Below are 19,251 nucleotides of genomic sequence, written 5' to 3'. Positions count from 1 at the left end.
ATGTCACTAAGTGGTATTTACCCTGACTCAACGTGAGGCACCCTGAAAATGTCTTTTCCAATTTTTAATGTTAGATGCAACCTCTAAAAGAATTTCACAAGTCTGTAGCAGGGAGCAACCTGAAACCTGAAAAACTGTTTCACTTATGAACCTCTTAGAAGTAGGCCCTGTCTTATCCTCTCTGTCTCCCTCAACACAGCCTGGGAAGGGTTTGCACATTTGAGTGTGTCAGTGTTTGTAAAGGGCTTTCTTCCTAGTTGCGTGCTTGTGGCATTTATTGCTTCATTCCATCCTAACAGCAGCTGTGTGAAGTAGGGACCGCCATCAGCACCACTTTATAGGTGAGGGCTGAGAGTTGCAGAGAGGGTGCGTGGCCGGCTCAAGCTCTCATCGCAGGTGTGTTGGAGCAGTGACTTGGACCTGGCGGCCGTGTTCCCCAGGATCCAACATGCTTACATACGGAGGTGTGTGCTGATGGTGGGAACAAATGATTCTCCCCAGGACCTTCTTTTTATAGCACTTTCCAGGATGGGTGTACGTAGTGAAAGGGTATACACTAATCATTTAATAATTCCATTGGTGACTCCATCACGCAGGATTTCTCAACCTCAGCACTGTTGACATGTGGCCTGGAGAATTCTGTTGTGGGGGACTGTCTGTGCATTGTGGGATATTGAGCAGCATCCCAGACCTCTACCCACTAGATGCCTGATGCCAGTGGCACCCGACACACATACACACAGTCGTGACAACCAAAACGTCTGCAGACATTGCCAAGTGTCTCCTGTGTGCAAAGTTACTCCTGATTGAGAGCCACTGCTCTAAAGGAATGAAAAACTACTGAAGACCAATCTATGGTTTCCTGCCTGCAGATTCAATCCAAAAGAGTGGCAAAGACAGGGCTAAGTTAGGGGGCTAGCAGGAGACAGAAGGCATACTGCACGGCTTAACTGAAGGCTTAGTGAAGGGGCCAGTGACAGAGGTAAGGGTGGGATTAAAGGAATCCATAGGGACTAAATAACAGAGACACCCTTAGGCTAGGGAAAGGGTCAGGGAGGGAGCAGTGAGTGCTGAAGCCATTGAAAAGGGGCTGCGTAGCAGAACTCAGGAGCCTGAACACTGCCAACCCACAGTGCAGGAGGGAGCCCCAGGAATCAGTAACCAGTGCAGGAGGAGGGAGCCCCAGGAATCAGTAACCAGTGCAGGAGGAGGGAGCCCCAGGAATCAGTAACCAGTGCAGGAGGAGGGAGCCCCAGGAATCAGTAACCAGTGCAGGAGGAGGGAGCCCCAGGAATCAGTAACCAGTGCAGGAGGAGGGAGCCCCAGGAATCAGTAACCAGTGCAGGAGGAGGGAGCCCCAGGAATCAGTAACCAGTGCAGGAGGAGGGAGCCCCAGGAATCAGTAACCAGTGCAGGAGGAGGGAGCCCCAGGAATCAGTAACCAGTGCAGGAGGAGGGAGCCCCAGGAATCAGTAACCAGTGCAGGAGGAGGGAGCCCCAGGAATCAGTAACCAGTGCAGGAGGAGGGAGCCCCAGGAATCAGTAACCAGTGCAGGAGGAGGGAGCCCCAGGAATCAGTAACCAGTGCAGGAGGAGGGAGCCCCAGGAATCAGTAACCAGTGCAGGAGGAGGGAGCCCCAGGAATCAGTAACCAGTGCAGGAGGAGGGAGCCCCAGGAATCAGTAACCAGTGCAGGAGGAGGGAGCCCCAGGAATCAGTAACCAGTGCAGGAGGAGGGAGCCCCAGGAATCAGTAACCAGTGCAGGAGGAGGGAGCCCCAGGAATCAGTAACCAGTGCAGGAGGAGGGAGCCCCAGGAATCAGTAACCAGTGCAGGAGGAGGGAGCCCCAGGAATCAGTAACCAGTGCAGGAGGAGGGAGCCCCATGAATTAGTAACCAGACCTCTCCTTCCTCCCTCCCTCATGTGCCTCCCACGTGCCTCCCACCTGCCAACCCAACAGGAAGCCAAGAGCAAGGGCCCAGATGCCCTGCCCTGGTCTGCCCTGCCTCACCAGTGGGCTCCCTGGTCCTCTGGCAGTCCACGGAGGTAAGCCTCTGGGCAACCTGAGCAGGACAGGGACATCTGAGAGTGGACCCGGCGAGTCACCAGCGCAGGACCCGTTTCACCTGTGCTCAGCCTTATGGCATCCGAGTCTCAGTGATGTATGGCATCACTTCTGAGCTAATAATTACCAACTCATAATTGTATTGGTAAGTATATCATCCCAAAGAAAACAAACAATGAATTAAATTCATAAATAACCTACAACATAGCACATTCCATTCCTATCTCAGCCCCGTCAGAATTTAGGATTGTTCGTGGCCAGACACAATTTTAACTAATGCCACATGGTGTCAGAGGATCTGAGTTCTAGTCTGGCTGTGCCTCCAGCTGGCTGTCAGAGGTGGGCAATGGTATGTAACTTAACAAGCATTGTCTGTGTGGCACTACCACGTGACAGCATAGAAAGATGAGTGCAGGCAGACCACTATCTGGTCTCAAGAACAGGTGAGTCAAGAGAGGAATAGACACAAGTCTGTAAGTTCTGTACAGCATGATAAGAGCTATAATTGAGGCCCTTAAAGGCCCAGGACTACAGATAAAGGAGCAGTTAGTTTTGTGGGAGGCACCTACGAAAAGCCACACACACGAAAAAAAGAACCCACAAAATAGTGGCAATGACTTCACCATGGGCCTCAAAAAGATGCCAGGTGGACAGTAGAAAGAGGCATTCCAGGTAGCGCCAAAGCAGGAGGGCATAAAAGTGTGCACTCTGCAGAACCACAAATATTCATGTGTCTCTAGAGCAGAGACGGGCGAACCGCAGCCCGCAGGCCAGATGCAGCCCTCTGCCTGTCTTCCTAAGAATAGGTTTTACATTTTTAAACAGTCCAAGAAAAAAATCAAAAGAAGATGATTTCATGACACATGAAAATGGTATAAAATGTAAATATCAGTGACCATAAATGTGGGTTTATGGGAACATGGCTTCGTTCTCTGATTTATGAATTGTGTATGGCTGCTATAGCACTGCCTGGGCAGAGCTGAGCAGTTTGCAGCTGAGATGGATGGCCCACAGCCTAATATATCTACTCCCAGGCCTTTTACAGAAAACATCTACTGAGTCAGAACTAAGCCCGCAGTCTAGAATGGAGGGGAGCAGCGAGGGGCAGCAAGGCCTGAGGCCAGAAAGTCAGGTAGGGCTCACGTTGTGAAAAGCTGCAGTAAAGTTGGGCTTGATCCCATGGGTGATGAGAGGTGACCAGAAGTTTTTAACAGGAGGGAGATGGGATCACATTTTCATTTTCCAAAGCTCTTTGATTGCTATAGAATGAAAATGTGCGGGAGAGGGCGGTGAGGAGCCTTGAGAATTAGAAGATGATGAAGACCAGGGTTTAGATGGAGATGGAGGGGAGGAGACAGACCAGACGAGATCTTCCCATGGTGCACCACACTGGACTCGTGACTAGTTAGATTTGGGAGTGAGAGGGGATGGGGGAAGGAGATGAAAGAGTCAGAGATGAACCTTAGGTTTCTGGCTTGAGTAAGTGAGTAGAAAATTATTATATTAACCAGGATGCTCTTGGGCAGAGGCAGTTGGGGGATGAGTTTTGCTTGGGACACATAGATTTTTGGGTAGTATTGGGATATCAGGGGACTATCTAGCAGGTAGTTGGCTATTCTGCCAGTCTGTAACTCAAAGAAGGATATAGGCTAAAGATAGAGATGTGAAAGGTTCAAGGCAAAATAGAGGCTGGGGCCACAGTCCTCTCTTAGAGTGGGAGTCCTCCCCATGTATATCACATCAGAGGAGGAGCCCAAAAGAGTGGGTTCCTTGGAGGCCAGAGGGTTCTCCCAGTAGCTGTTCTGATAGAGGCTGAGTGGGTGGGACTTGAAGTTTCCACCCCAACTTCAACCAGAGCAGTTCCTCTTTCATGTATTTTGTGTAGCAGAAATTTACCCAAGAGTGTTAAAATGATGGGTCCTGTACCTAAACTTGGGAACCCCAGGACTTGAAGGACCACAGGTTCTTCCAGTTTTGGGAGGCCACTGAGGTTGTGTAACTCATCCCTCTGCCTCCAGGAACATTTCCAATTCTTCTCAATGTTCATTACTTTCTTGATTTTCTCAAGGCTTCAAGGAATCAGAGTGAGAAGAATGGCCCCAGTAGTGACCCAGTAGTGCATGATCACAACTAGTGAGGGACCCCTCACTATCACCCTCCTCACCTGTAAAGAGGGAATAATATTAACCCCATGGGGCTATTGGAAACTAAAAGAGATCCTGGTGAAGTATCTGGGATGTGGTAGATGCTCAGGAAATGGGACCCTGAAGCTTCAGACCCCACCAGTCACCTTGACTCTCTGTGCAATAAGAGCGAGCTGGTGGCTCTGGCTCCTCCTTGGAGGTGTTCCCTTTGCCGGCCACTCTGACCCAATAATCATCATCTAGTGCCCGCCCCTCCCTTCAGCCAAATCCTAGCCCGGCCCCACTGTCCCTTTCACTGCCTCTTGTCAATTCAGTGCTGGTGACCAGGAGATGGGAGATGTTCTACAGAGAAACTATTGGCTCCTCGGCTTTCTCGAAGTCCTGTAAACTCAGTTGTCTGCAGAATAAACTTTTCCATTTGGAAACAGTTTGCATTTGCTGAGCTGCTTGGGGCTGTTTATAGTAACAAGCTGAAGCTTGTTTTTCACTTGAACCTGTCCTGTTCTTGCTCGTGACTGATCTGCAGTCTGGACCAGGGCAGAAAGCGCCTCAGGCATCCCGTGGTCCATTCTCTGACTCTTTTGTCCTCTCCTGTTAGCCTGCTGAGTTGCCAAACTCTAGCCAGCCTCATTTCCAGGTTCGGGGTCCCCAGGGACCTTTGCACAAATTGCTGAGTTGGCACTACCTGGCTCAGGAGCCCACAAAGCCAGGCTTCTGAATTCAACCAAGAGTGAGCCTGAACTAAAAAGTGAGAGCATGAACACAAAATGGGGCACTCCTCACCCCACCAGCGAGTAGAACCCATTCCTTTTTCCAGGAAATGAATTCCCAGGACATATTTTTCTAAAAGTTGACCATTCACCCACTTAGTCATCAGACTATTATCAGAAACCTTCTCTGTGCCTGGCTGTGTGTCTGTCACAGGATACAGACATAGGAGCTCATGGGACAAATTGGCAGGAGAACCAGAGAGGACACTGCCGTGCGTTAAGGCTTTCTGTGGTCTGAATACAGTCCCGAGAGAGCATCAACTTCTCCCTGGGATGAGGGACAGCCACAGAGAGCAGATAACCTCTGAATGAGGCCTAGACCAGCAAGAGAAGAGAAGAGAGGAGGGGAGGGGAGAGGAGAGAGGGAAGGGGCATTTCAGGAGAGAGAACAGCATTGCAAAGGCAAACTCAAACCAATAACCGATGTCCACGGTGATTCCCTGAAACATCTTTCCTCCGGTCCTTTTCTCCAGCTGACTTCTCGAAAGTAGTTTGTGAAGATCATTGCACAGTCCATTAATAACAAAGCACTATTCTAGAAATTAGAACAGTCCGCCCCCACACTGCCCCCCATCTCCCATGCCAGGGTCCTTCTCTTCTTTAGGAATTCTGGTGAATTCCTAGAAGCTTTGCTGTAATCTCCCATGCCAGGGTCCTTCTCTTCTTTAGGAATTCCGGTAGCTAGAAGCTTTGCTGTGGTTAACCAAGAAGTCGCACCAGCAGCATCCAGCAGAGCACCTCTTACCACCTGAGCTGGGTTGATTTCCTTCTTCCGTCCTATTCAAAAAGACAAATCACCCAGCCTGTGCATAACCTGCTTCTGGGGGACTTTGCATATATTTCTTAACTGTCAATAATCCTTCAACACCTGCATTCTTAGCAATAGTATTGGCAGGATGTGGAGTGATTGTTTCCTGATTTCCACACCAATGTTTGGCTTTTTATTAGTGAGAGCAGTGAATTCAGGGCTGGAGTGCACTAAAGCAAAGTACCCAGACAAAGCCCTTTCTTGTAGAGTTTAGTGGGTCTTTGACTTTCTCTTCATTCTCCTCCACTCCATTTGTCCCAACAATCCTCAGCACAAGGACTATCTGAAGTTCCACCAGATGGCCATTTAGTTGTTTTTTGTCACCATCAGTCATAGTAACGTTCTAACTCCTCGATGGCTTCTTGAGTATGTTTCTCAACTCAAATCTTGTCACCTTTTCCTTGCAAGAACATGGCATCATCTTGGGTCACAATAACCACTCCAACTTTTTCTAAGTCATGGAGCGAAACATCTTAAAGATTGAGAGACCAGCTCGCGTTTCCAAACCCCACACCATCAGTAGCACCAGCTACTTTCTGTGACACCAGAACCTGGAGCTTGGACTGCTGTGACTGGAAAGCCAACTTCTATCCTATTTAAAATGAGTGGACTGAGAGCATCTTCAGCAATTACAACCAAAGACCTGCATTGGCCTTGGCAATTTCCAGAGTGGGTACAGTGGACAGGACACTGGAAATCAGAAGTATCCCAGAATCCCCCTTTCTGAGCTTTTTATGCATTACTCAACTAGAGGGATGTGGACTCTTAGTTGAATTCTGTGCCTTCAATTCCTAATTCACCACTCAGTGTTTTTCTGCCCTATGATGTGAGGACACTCTCCCGAATCTTTGTGATTCCATCAAAAATGATGTCGCTGATTTCTCTGTCTCCATTTGCAGGAATTGTGGCAAAGTGAGCAATCTCTTCAGGGGTTAGCATAGGTTTAGGGGGCTTATTTCTAAATTTGTGGTTACAGCATCAACATGCAACATCACACCTTTCTGGTTTCCCCTGGTGAACACCTTTGCTCAGCCTGAAGCCTTCCCTGGCCACTGAACATTCCAGTGCGTAGCAGGGTGGTGCCACCACAGCCTCTTCATTTATGTGTTGGCAGCATCCTGGTCAAATCTGGTGTGATGGTTTTATATTTATTCTGTAAGGCATCTGACCTGGCAACAGACACCTCACCTTTGGTTGCTTCCCAGCTGTGCTTCGAAACCCCTGTCCTCCCCACTGCTCTTCTCCACGCCAAGGACGTGGGTGTCTGCTGGAAGGTCTGAAGCTGGAAGCAGTAGGTCTTAGGCATCCGCACTGAATTTTATATCCGTGGCATAAATCTGACTGAGATGAGGAGCCAGTGTGCTAGAAGGACTGTGAGTAATGAAAGTATTCCTGCAGGCTGCTGCCAGGCGGCGAGGCAGGCCTCTGTGACAGGGACAGAGTGCAGGAGGCACATGCACATTGTCAAAGGGGAGATCAGATTTCAGTTTTTAAAAGATCACGCTCTGCAACGTTTTTAAAGATGGGCTAGAAGAGACTGAATCGGTGAACAAAATCAAGCGGAAATGATGAGTTTAGGGCAGGAGTGGCTTAGAACATGGAAAGAAGGTACACATTGGAAACTTTCTTAAGGTTGAATGAATTGGATTTGGTGAGGGAGGAGGTGTGTGTGTGGGGAAGGGGGGGCGCAGGGAGGCGATGAGGGGATGCTCCAGCCAGCAGGAGAGCCCAGTGGTGGGGAAGGGGATGATCAAGATTAGGGCATGATCGCCCTGTGGAGGGAAGTCTGAATCCATTGGGAAGAGCAGAAACTGCAGGTTCCACCACCCGAGATTCCCAGAGCCTTGGAGAGAGGTCAGACCTCCCTCTCCACTCTACTCACAGGTCCTGTCTCTGGCTAGCTCAGCCCAATAACTCATGCTGGAGGCTGGAGAGGCATTTGTATTGCCAGATTCTTCTAGCTAAATGTGTACCATGTGTCCCGCTAACCTTTACAGCAGCGGGGAAATGTCTTGTAATTAACCAGAATATAAAGGATGAATGGAGCAGCCTGGCAGGCTCCTGTAGGCATTATCATTCGCAGGAGATGAATGCACCTAGTAAGATTTCCATCAACCAGTTAAAGCCCGCACTCCTCGCCTGGGAACCCTGACTGTTCACATTCAGCACGAGAGCATGTGTGAGTGTGAGTTGCATGGTGTATGTGAGCACTGACAGACACATGTACACAGTGCGCCGTGTGCTCTGTGGACATGACACCCCCTCATGTCCTCCTGCCCCTCCCGGTTCCCCTCCAGCAACTTCAAGGAAACCCCATGCAGGATTTGCCCCGGGAATGGCATCCATGGTGCACTGGCCCTTTCCCCACCCCCCTTCCCAAGTGTGCAGGACAACTGGAAACAAGAGAACTGGGAAGACTGACTCCCCTCCTCCTTCTTGGCTAGGTGCCCAGTCATCTCCACAGACCTGGCCTCATATGGGCCGCACTGGGTGACAGAGACCTGCCCCACACCCCTACCCCAATGCTGGGCCTCAGGGAGAAGAGAACCCCACACCCCTACCCCAATACTGGGCTTCAGGAAGAAGAGACCCCCCCACACCCCTACCCCAATGCCTGGCCTCAGGGAGAAGAGAACCCCCCCACACCCCTACCCCAATGCCGGGCCTCAGGGAGAAGAGAACCCCCTACCCCTACCCCAATGCTGGGCCTCAGGGAGAAGAGAACCCCCCCCACACCCCTACCCCAATGCTGGGCCTCAGGGAGAAGAGAACCCCCCCCACACCCCTACCCCAATGCCTGGCCTCAGGGAGAAGAGAACCCCCACACACCCCTACCCCAATGCCGGGCCTCAGGGAGAAGAGAACCCCACACACCCCTACCCCAATGCTGAGCCTCAGGGAGAAGAGAACCCCCCACACCCCTACCCCAATGCTGGGCCTCAGGGAGAAGAGAACCCCCCCACACACACCCCTACCCCAATGCCGGGCCTCAGGGAGAAGAGAACCCCACACACCCCTACCCCAATGCTGAGCCTCAGGGAGAAGAGAACCCCCCACACCCCTACCCCAATGCTGGGCCTCAGGGAGAAGAGAACCCCCCACCCCTACCCCAATGCCTGGCCTTAGGGAGAAGAGAACCCCCCACACACCCCTACCCTAATGCCGGGCCTCAGGGAGAAGAGAACCCCCCACCCCTACCCCAATGCTGGGCCTCAGGGAGAAGAGAACCCCCCACACCCCTACCCCAATGCTGGGCCTCAGGGAGAAGAGCTCCACTGGTCTTGCAGTGCTGGGACCACTCTCGTTCTCTTGGGATGATCAAATCAGAGGAATTTTCCCTGCCGCACTCTATTAGCTAGGCTTGAATAATGCATGCTCCCCTACCGACACCCTCTGTTTAATAATGGTCCATGTTGGTGTTCATTGGAAATTTTCCTGCTGGATACACTTGGAGAGTAATGCACATTTATAAAAGGGTCTGAGTGCACATTAGAAAGCAGGGGCTCTGTGGTAGTTACTGAATTCTGTCAGGTGTTCAGCTTCGACAGCAACTTGGCAGCGGCAAATCCTTGGGGAGCTTTTTGATGCAGGCAGAGCAGGGTGGGGTAGGGGTGCTGGGCGGTGGACCCCTGGCACACCTGGTCACTGTGGGCTTTAGTTTCAGGATTGGCACGTCACCACAAGTGCAGAGCAACTACCTGAGTTTCCAGGGCCTGAGCTGGGAGGGGCAGATGCTGGAGAAGGTGGACAGTGCCCCTGGGATTGCTGTGGGGGCAGGTCGCAAGAGAAGATGCTGAGGTTCGGCAGAGAGCACAGCCGATGCTATCTCCATGTCAGAAAGCCAGGTCCTGTTTATTCCTATCATTGTTCTATGTAATCCAGTTGGAAATGGCCAAACCTATATGACTGGTTCACATTATTCCATTTATACTGTAGTGGTTCTCAACCTTCTGGCCCTTTAAATACAGTTCCTCATGTTGTGACCCAACCATAAAATTATTTTCGTTGCTACTTCATAACTGTAATGTTGCTACTGTTATGAATCGTAATGTAAATATCTGATAATGCAGGATGGTCTTAGGCGACCCCTGTGAAAGGGTCGTTCGACCGCCAAAGGGGTCTCGACCCACAGGTTGAGAACTGCTGACCTAGGGCAAATCACTTTAACCGCTGGGACCTGATTTTATTATCTGTTAAGTAGGTATAATAACTACGGGTGAAGGTGGTGGAGTGTATAAGGACCAAATGAAATGAGTATTGAGTGCCCACTGTGTGCCAGGCACTATTCTGGGCATTGACGTTACAGCAGTGAACACAACAGCCGAAAACCCCTGCCTTTGTGGAGCGTACATTGCAATGTGGGGTGACCAGACTCGCTAAGTAAATGACATAGTGTGTGAGAGAAAGTTTGGGAGATAAAGTAGGGAATGGGAGGGAGAGTTGGGGTTGGAGGTGTAGTTTTAAATGGAGCAGTGTGAGAAGGCCTCCATGAGGAACTGGTGTTTACGTGAATACTTCAAGGGGAAAAAGGAGAGAATCATAAAGATTTCTGGGGGAGAGCCTTCTAGGGAACTGGCCAGTGGGAGCAGAAACATGCCTGGCATATTATAGGAACAACAGGGAGGCCCGTGGCTGGAGGAGAGTGATTGAGGTAGTGGGGAGGGCAGATAGGTCTGTGCGGGCCATTTTAAAGGCTTCAGCTTTCCCTCTAAGAGACAAGGGTTGCCGCTGATGAGTTCTGAGCAGAGATGTAATATGGTCGCACTTATGTTTTAAAGGATCCCTTTGGCTCTTGTGTTGAGAACAGATTGTAACAGGGGCAGGAGGGAAGATGGGAGGCCATGGCAACAGGGAGAGAAGTGGTGCAGGGTTGCGTCAGCATGATAGACATGGAATTGCATTTGGATAGATTCGGAAAGGTTTGCTGATGCAGCGGTATGGGTGGAAGGAAAGAAAGGAGTCAAGGACACTGATGTTAATAAAGAACTGGTAAGGCACTTAGCCCAGGGTGTGGCACCTAGGAAGTGCCTGGTCACAGATACTGCTGCCACGGCTGGGTGCCTGAGTGGGGCTGAGTCAGCCTGCAGAGGCCAGCTGTGAGATGCCACGGGGCTCTGGGATTGGATAGATACCCGCGAGCCACCTAACCAGAGACAGGACGAAGCCCTTGGAGGCCAGCAGAGTGCACTGGGGAGCTGGGGTAGTCACACCCAAGATGGTGGATTTATGTAGAAGAGTGGTCTTTGGAATTGAGTTCTGGCTCAGGTGCCTTGGCTGTGTTATTTGGCAAAGTCCTAAAAACCTGTAGACTGGACTCGGTGATTGGATCAAAACCCAGTTTAATCCATCAGGCCAGCACCTGAGCCAGGCACCACCCCCTAAAGGCCTCCAGGACCTAGCTTCTCCTGCCCACAATAGGTCGGCGGGAGTAGGCTGTATTGATTGGCTCCACAGGTCCCTTGTCCTCCTGGGACCAGCCATGTCTTTCTCCTCCCAGTGATGCCAGGGGGCAAGACTGATCTGATAGGCACTTTTCAAGCCTTTGGACATGTCAAGGCCTCCAAAATTCCACTGCCCAAACCCAAAGTCAAGGAGGACACAGTCACCTTGCAAAGGGTGTGGATTCAGAGGAGGGTGACAATTTGGTGCCATTATCCAGTCTAACACACCAGGTCAGGGCGGGTTTGGGGCATGGGCAGGGCTGAATCTGCAGGGAAGCCGACAGGCAGGGCTTCCCAGGTGCACAGGAGGTCACCTGGTCTGCCTGGCCCAGAGGACCAGCCTGGATAGCAGCTCTTGCTTCAGGTCTGGGCGCCTGCTGCACTTGAATGCTACCCTTGGTGTATCCTTGCCTAGAGGGGCTTCTGGCATTAACCCAGCATGGAAAGTCCCAAGCCAAGAGAGGGATCAACCCAGAGGGCCCCATCCCTAATCACAGACAATAACTTAAACGTTTTTCCCTCTTGCTTCCTCTCTAGTCAAGAAGCAAATCGAGTTGAAGTCTCGAGGTGTGAAGCTGATGCCCAGCAAAGATAGCAGCCAGAAGACATCTGTGTGTAAGTGTCCGCCCGCTGGCCCGTGCCAGCCTCTCGCTTTACCTCAGACCCTCCGGTGCTGTGACCATGGGGGAGCCAGATGATGCTGCAGTGGTTTCCCTTCAATCCTGCCTCCCTCCGTCCCAGGCTCTGCACACGGACACACTGGCCTGGTGGCCAGTGAGCAGCCCAAGGGCCTGTCCTCAGCCTTCTCCTCCTCCCCGTCTTCCCATCTCCCTCCTCGCTCCTCTTTCTCCCTCACTTCCCATTCTAACTGTAGTCCAGGGAGTCATTACTGCTCCATTTCTCTCTTTATTTTTCCTTTTGAATCACTTCCACCTGCTAAGACCGTCCTTTTTCTGGCTCCTTCTCTAGGAGTCAGTGACCTCCAGCTGGGACCTTGGAGTCTGCAGGGCCCCAATTCCAGGCCCCGTGGCAAGATTGGGAAGGGGAGCGAGGGAAATGCTGAGTAACCTCCACCAGGGTCCCTGGACCTGGCTGGGCCAAGGGTGGACTAGAGGGTGGGGGTCCTGCCTCTCGAGCCAGTGGGGCAGTGCTGGGCTCTCTGCTTGGGGACAGTTATGTCTGTGGAACATGTTCCTGCTATTGGTGTCTGAGAGATTTAAAGGGGGGCATCTGACACTGGGGAGTGGGCTGGATGTCATGCAGAAACACCTGATTGAAACCTGTGCTGTGGAGCTTTGGGGCTAGCTAGAGCATAGGAAGGGGTTGGGGAAGGCTCTGGGTGCCACCTGGAAGGCTGGTCTTGAAAGCAAAGGAGATTTTTTCCAAAAATCACTCTCTTTTCATTCTGGAAGTGAGTGGGGGGCCTTCCATGGTCCCCAAATGACTGGCCTTCAGGTTTACTATCTCCTCCCTTTCCTTCCTTTACCCTCTGCATCTCACATCCTTCAGTCTCTCCCTCCACGTTCCCCCCTCCTTCCTCCTCACCTTCTCTGCTTTCTCCTCCTCCTCTGTTTCTCTCCTCCCTCCTGCCCCTCTCCTCTCATCTCACCTCCATGTGCTTACTTCTCTTGAGGTGCAAGCAGTGCTTCCTGAGAGACAGGAAGCCGCCATCGGTGTCCCAGAGCTCTGTGCTGTGTGTGGTGGGAGCAGGACTGGGCAGAGGCAGTTCGGTCCTGAGACCCCAGTGGAACTGGGCCTGGGTGTGGGATTTTTCTGTGGTCTTTCAAGTCATCCAATCAAGAGAGGGTACCACTCCCCATCTCTGGGGTCCATCATCTGGTCATTGTACCCCCGAGAAGGCTGGATGGCAGGGAGCAGTCAGGAGGCCATACATCTATGTGTGACTAGGGACCAGGGGAAGAAGCAGGGAGCCAGGACAGCAGAGGGTTAGGCCAGGAGTCTGCAGAGAAGGCTCGAACCCTGGCCCTGGCCCTCATAGGCCACAGGAGACTTGATGAACTGAGGCAGGCACGATTTAATTTCCGAGTTTGCCCTGAAGCCTCAGGCAAACTATAAGGAAATGGCCCAGATTTGGGAGAGCAAATTTTTATCCCACTGTGTCTTCAAGTAACCGTGTTGCCCCAGGAACTTATGTATCAGTTTCCACGTCTGTAAAAAGGGGATACGAAACCTTACCCTCTCTTCCTTCTGGGGATGCTAAGATGAGCCTTCTTGGCCTAGGACTTCAGGAGGTCCATGAACTGGCCAACAATGACAGTGATGCTGTGGGTGCATTTTATGGGAGAGGGGGCCCATGGTTTTCATTGCTACTCCGAGGTGCCCAGAACTCCCTTGGAAAGATTTATAAACCTTATTCTAATGAAATAATGCAAACTATTTGGGGCGGGGCGGGGGGAATCTCTCTGTTACAAGGTACTGGTCTTTGTTCTGAGATTTCCTTGTGTGACTCAAGCTGCCTCTGAGGCAGGTAACCAAGTGTATGCAGGTATCTGACCCTATGTGTTTTGCTCAAATGCCCTAGGGACAGGTGTTCTGAATTTCTCCACTTACATATCCTGGACCCTGCTTGTTGCCTTCATCAGACAGTCCGTGGGTACCATGGATCCTCCGCCATCGGTTCTGGCCACCCACGTGTCCATGCCTCCCTTCACTCTGGATAGAAGCATCGCCTTTCTGAGCATGTTTCAGCTTCTTACCGTAGGGGTCCTCACAGGGTGAGAGTTAGATTCACCTTCTCTTCTCCTTCTGCTCTCTGCAGCCAAAAGCAAATTAATGCCGCAAACACAGCCGCTGGTTTTGATTAGGCAGGGGAGGTTGGAATTATAGAAAGAGAGGGAAAAGCCTCTTGCCTCTGTATTCAGGCAGTAAACTGTTCCCTGCAACCTAAGTTTGCTTGTTGCCTGGGGAGCCTAAAGTCCGCATGGGGCTGCTGTGGTCTGCTCAGTCCTCCCAGGAAGACAGGACACCAGTGGGGTGGGGGCGGCTCCCCGCCGGGCTCGTAACTTCCTGGACCGTGGCTGGGCCTTCCTTCGGGCTGGCTGATTTAATGAGGGTAGCAGGTGTGCTCCATTTGCCTGGTGGGTGGGCCATGCCAGGGTCCCTCCTCTCTGGTCCATCTTCATCTGTTTAGCCTTCTACTCTGCTCAATGGGTGGTGTCAGTGCTGACTGAGAGGGCAAGAAAGGGGCAGGTCATTCCTGTCCATTGTTGATGTGCTACCAGGTGGCTGTGTGGTTCCAAAGGGAGGTCTCAGGGACTTTGGGATGGGTGTGATCGACGGGCAGGGTGGAGTAGGCAGGGCCTAAAGAAGGTGAGAGCTTAGCTGGGAAGTCCTCAAAGGGATGGAACACATGAGGCTGGCTTACCAACAGATGAACCACAAGTACAGTTTAGCTCCGGTCTGACCTCCTCATCTCAGAACAGAGCCTCCTCTCTCCTTCCCACGCCCTGGGGATCCTGGATCCAGTTATCTCTTCCGCCCCAGCTTGCAACACTGAGGCTCTGGGAGGCAGGAACTGCTCTGCTTTTGGAGGCTGCATTTCCATCTTATCATCCAGGCCCTGAGGCCTGGTGGCCATAGGGACATTGCTAAGTTTAGCAAGTGAAAGCTTTGGAGGAGAGGCTTGGCCAGGGAGGGGAGGGGAGCAGGGGTAAGAGTTCAGTGGGAGTGAGTGGATTTAACCTGGTGATGTGGAATGGTGGAGAAAGGGAAGCTACCCAAGAGGCTGAGCTCTGCCACAGGAACGAGAAGATAGCAGATGTCCAAACTCCCAGATACCTTGCCAACCATACCCTGGGGTGCCTGGAGATGTGAACAGTGTCTACACCAGGCTTCTAACTATAGAAATGAGCTTCAGACTCTGAGTCTAAAGTGCAGCTCCTCACAGGCCCTTGGCCAGGATTTTTTCCCCACCCAGTCTTCCCTGAGCCCAGGTGATTCTTTGCCAAGTCCATTCTCACTACTCCATGTCTTCCAGGCTCTTCTTGTCTTTGACCCAGACAATCACACAACTTCCTAACTCATCCTGCACCTCATGCGCAATCCAGATCTTCCCTGCACTTTCCACACTCAGGACTCTTCCGTGGCTCCCTGTCATTTTCAGGATCAGACTCGAACCCTTTAAAAGTCTGACCTCTGACATCTCACCTTTTGCTCATCCATCTCACCCATCACCTTTCCTCCTGTTCTGTTCACACTGGGAAACCCCAGTTCTGTTTCTGTGTTTCCACCTCACTCTCCATGCCTGTCTGTCTGCCTGAGCTGTCATTCCTCTGTCACTGTGCATCCAAATTCTGCTATCTCAGAAGGTCCATGTTCAATAACTCCTCCTCCAGGCAGTCTTTCTTGCTTCTCTCACCACCATGAGATGGGTCCTCCCTCTGAATCTTCCTGTAGCTGCATCTTTCATCAATTCCCCATACTGTTTCAGTTAGTTTCCGTGTTTCATGTCTTCACTCAAATGGGAGTTCCTTGAGGACAGGGCATATCTGGCATCTGATATTGACATGCCCCATGATATATAAAATAGGGCTGTGTATACAGTAGGTGCTCAGTTAATGCTTTTTGTGTATTTGTGTGTAGGAATGAGTGAGTGAGTGAGTGAGTGAGTGAGTGATGGAGCACCTTGCTCATATTGTGGGACATTGAGAGTGTGGGACAGAAATGGGCCAACTTGGGGAATGTTATTCCAGACTTTCTATCACCCCTGGTGTCAACGGTGCTGTTGGGATCATGGGACTGGGGAGGCCTTGAGTGGAACTCCTCTGGCCAGGCTGTCAGCCTGGCCCCCACTCCTGGTCCCCAGAGCCAAGAGTCTAGGGTGTGAGTGGGTTCCATCCTCATGAGTATGAGCATCTCGAGAACAACAGGGGCCAGAGAGTGTTCAGCCTCCCCCAAAATGGAAGAAAACAAACTGTGTGTCCGATGCCCCCTGATCAAGCCTCTGCTTCAGCTGAGAGGCCTGCGCACATCGTCTTTGTAAAGAGGACTCTGGTGTTGGCCCATGTGAGAGCCTAGCACCACCTGCCAGAAACCACCACAGGCGTCATCTCTGCGCGGGGCCCTTGGCCAGAGGCGAGGGGCATGGGGATGGGGGTGCTCTGGTTACTGCTCAGTCAGGCCTGAGAAGTGTCTGTGGGAAGAGGTTTCTCAGCAGAAATATCTGTGTTTGAGCGAAAGTCTCTACTTTGAACTTCAGACTGAAGCTTTCTCTTACATTCTTTACCGTTTCTGATCACGCATCCACCTTTTATTTAACTTTCTTTGAGTCATTTCTTCATTTGGGGCTGAGGTTGGGGGGGGGGCTCATTTCATCTAGAGTCACCACCCCCGGATCCAGAGCTCGAGGTTGGGAGGTCACGGGGCTGTGGACCATCCACCTCCGCCGCTGGTGCGGGATGAGGGACCTGGTGGTTGTTGGTTTGGGGTACCCACATGCTCTAGATGGATTTCCCAAAGGAATTTGTCAAAAGCCGCTCCCCAGCTTGCACACTGAGGAGTCCCAAGCCCAGTGGACCCCAGCAGCCCCACCCAGCCCCGCTGGAGCAGGGCCTCATTCTGTCTCTGGGTCCCTCCCCCGAGACACCACCGGCCGGTGCTTCCTGTGGTCACCCATCTCTGTATGTGCTGTTTTTGCCTTGTAGTAACTCAGATTGGTGTGTCCCAAGGGCATAATATGTGTCCAGACCCTGGCATACCTGAAAGGGGCAAAAGACTAGGCTCGGATTTCAGGTAAGATATGTTTGGGAACTTTCTGATTGCAAGGAGGGTGGGATGGGCTGCAGGGGGGAAGGAAGGGGCTGGCTGGTCTTCCAGGAGGTGGAGGGCAGAGGATGGTGCAGATACGGGAATAGACACTTTCTGGAGAAGTGCTGTGGCCTTTGACAGTCTTTCCCAGTCCAGTTCTGGGAATAGCACCCTTGCCTGAAGGGGAAGGGGAGAGCTGTAGACTATAGTGTCACCTGCAAACCAGTCCCTAGGGTACAGAGGACCACTGTCACCAGGAATGCCATGCCAGCAAGCAGCTTGTGCCTCTGATAACCTGGGAGCCCCTAGGGCCCCAAGATGGTGCATTTCACAAAGTTTCTGTCAGGCTTCTTCCCCTAATTCTCGATTTTGATTAGTTTTGTGTATCATCCACCCACTCTGAGCTGTCCTAATTGATACTTAGAGGATTATTGTTTTGCTCACAAAGTCATCTTTTGACTTAATCCTAAAACCATTCAGTGGTCAAAACAATGGGGATTTTAAGTGATAAAATTGTAACGACCAAGGGCCAGAACAGAAGTAAGGTTGAGGTGGTACTTTGTGGATGCAGGAGGCCCCCTGGGTGGGCCCAGGATCGAGCTCACAAACGCACCTTGTCTCCCAGGTTAGGATCCAGCGTCCAGTTCACCTGCAACGAGGGCTATGACCTGCAAGGATCCAAACGGATCACCTGTATGAAAGTGAGCGACATGTTTGCGGCCTGGAGCGACCACAGGCCGGTCTGCCGAGGTGAGGGTGCCCTGGGAAAGGGAGGCTGGCCAGAGGGCTGGGGTGGGTGTGGAGGATAGAGCCCAGCTCTTAGCGCCTGAGGCGGGGTCTCCCATCCAGGCTGGCTCAACCCACTCTCACTGCTCCCCAGGCCTCGAATCCTGCATTCATTTACTGATCCCCTTACATTTATTTAGCACCTTCCCTGTGTCAGGTTTACACTAGGATGAGGACATCCATGAGTGGGGAAGAGAACCATGGCCCTGCATGGACCTTTCAATCTAATGGGGAGTACATATGCAACAGGTTGCTAGCTCATTGCACAGATGTTATAGCTATACCTAGATAGGAAGGGGAGTCACCCTTAGGATGTCTCCTTTAATCCCTCCATTATAACACATGTACATCCTGATCCCTGAATCTCAATGTATGTTTCTCTCCACATACTCGGCAATAAACAGGCCTGCCCTTCTGAAGGTGCTCTTAACTGAGCAGAGCATATGGACCTGTCTCAGAGGCTCCTCTGTTTTAGCCCCACACCTGGGCACCTTGTTCTCAGGGCCGTGCCACTCATGTCCTCAGATGACACATGTACCAAGGTTGGGCTGGCCAAGCCCTCATCCCCCAAACGATCTTAAAATTGCAGACCTGAGTGTATGCCATTGTGAGGACAGAGCAGCAGCTGCTTCTGTTAGAGAAGCCCTGGCCTCATTCCCCAGGGCACCGGGAGGCGGCTTGTAATTCCCTACAGTCTGTGCATCTCTCCTTCCGCTGTTCGTGTGCATGGCCCAGACTCAGTCTTGGTGCAGGAATAAGCACTCGAGTTCGTAAACACAGCCAACAGCTGCTCTTTCGAGCACCCCATTGGAAGAGAAGGCGTGTTGCCCGTGATAAAGTTGCAGTCTGGGTTCTTCCGGTTTAAGGGGAGATTTTTGCATCTCTGCAGACACATGCATCACTGTGAGATCCATGCAGTGTAAGGGGTCCAGGAGAAAGAACTCTGATCGTGACCACACTGAGGAAACCCACTCCCTTTTTCAGTGGTTGATAAATCATCTGGAAGAGGGTTCTGAACGTATTTCAAATGCGCCTTCGTTTTATTCATTCTCACTCAGCATCCAGGCGGCTGTGATCCTCAGTGAATAATGTACTTTGAGTTCCCACTAATTTTAGCTATATTATTTCAAAGATTCCACTTAGCTAATATTTTTTAAACATCAAACGAAAGAAGAATTCTTGGGTATAACTCTCAGCTTTCCCACCAACTGGCCATGGGCAGTTTGGCAAATCATTAATTTTCCTGGGGCCATTGTTCTTACTGGTAAAGATAGATAATGGTACCTATCCTTCTCCATCTTGTGTTAATGTGAAGGTCAAATGGAGTTGTGGATATAGGAACCTTTATAAATTGGGGAGTGCTAGACAAGAAATCAGATATCATCATGCTAGATGATAAGCTCTCAAGGGCAAGGAGTTCTATTTTGTTTTCAAAGCAGGGCCTGGCACTTAGTAGGTGTTCAGTAACAT

At 51.3% G+C, this 19,251-nt stretch overlaps 1 protein-coding gene across 1 annotated transcript in view; it reads left to right on the top strand.

Moving 5' to 3' along the window:
• LOC102261585 (CUB and sushi domain-containing protein 2) overlaps window positions 1–19,251 on the top strand; it is a gene marked incomplete at its 3' end in the record, with an annotated part of 266,048 nt that overhangs the window by 225,670 nt on the left and 21,127 nt on the right. Inside the window, exons 7-9 of the mRNA XM_005868672.1 lie at window positions 11,767–11,844; window positions 16,893–16,980; window positions 17,621–17,745. Coding sequence (XP_005868734.1) covers window positions 11,767–11,844; window positions 16,893–16,980; window positions 17,621–17,745 — 291 coding nt within the window. The remainder of the gene's footprint in view (window positions 1–11,766; window positions 11,845–16,892; window positions 16,981–17,620; window positions 17,746–19,251) is intronic.

The sequence above is a fragment of the Myotis brandtii genome, unplaced genomic scaffold (genome assembly GCF_000412655.1).
Source record: "Myotis brandtii unplaced genomic scaffold, ASM41265v1 scaffold274, whole genome shotgun sequence".
NCBI lineage: Eukaryota > Metazoa > Chordata > Mammalia > Chiroptera > Vespertilionidae > Myotis > Myotis brandtii.
Note: the sequence above shows the minus strand (reverse complement) of the source record. Positions and strands in the feature narration are given on the sequence as shown.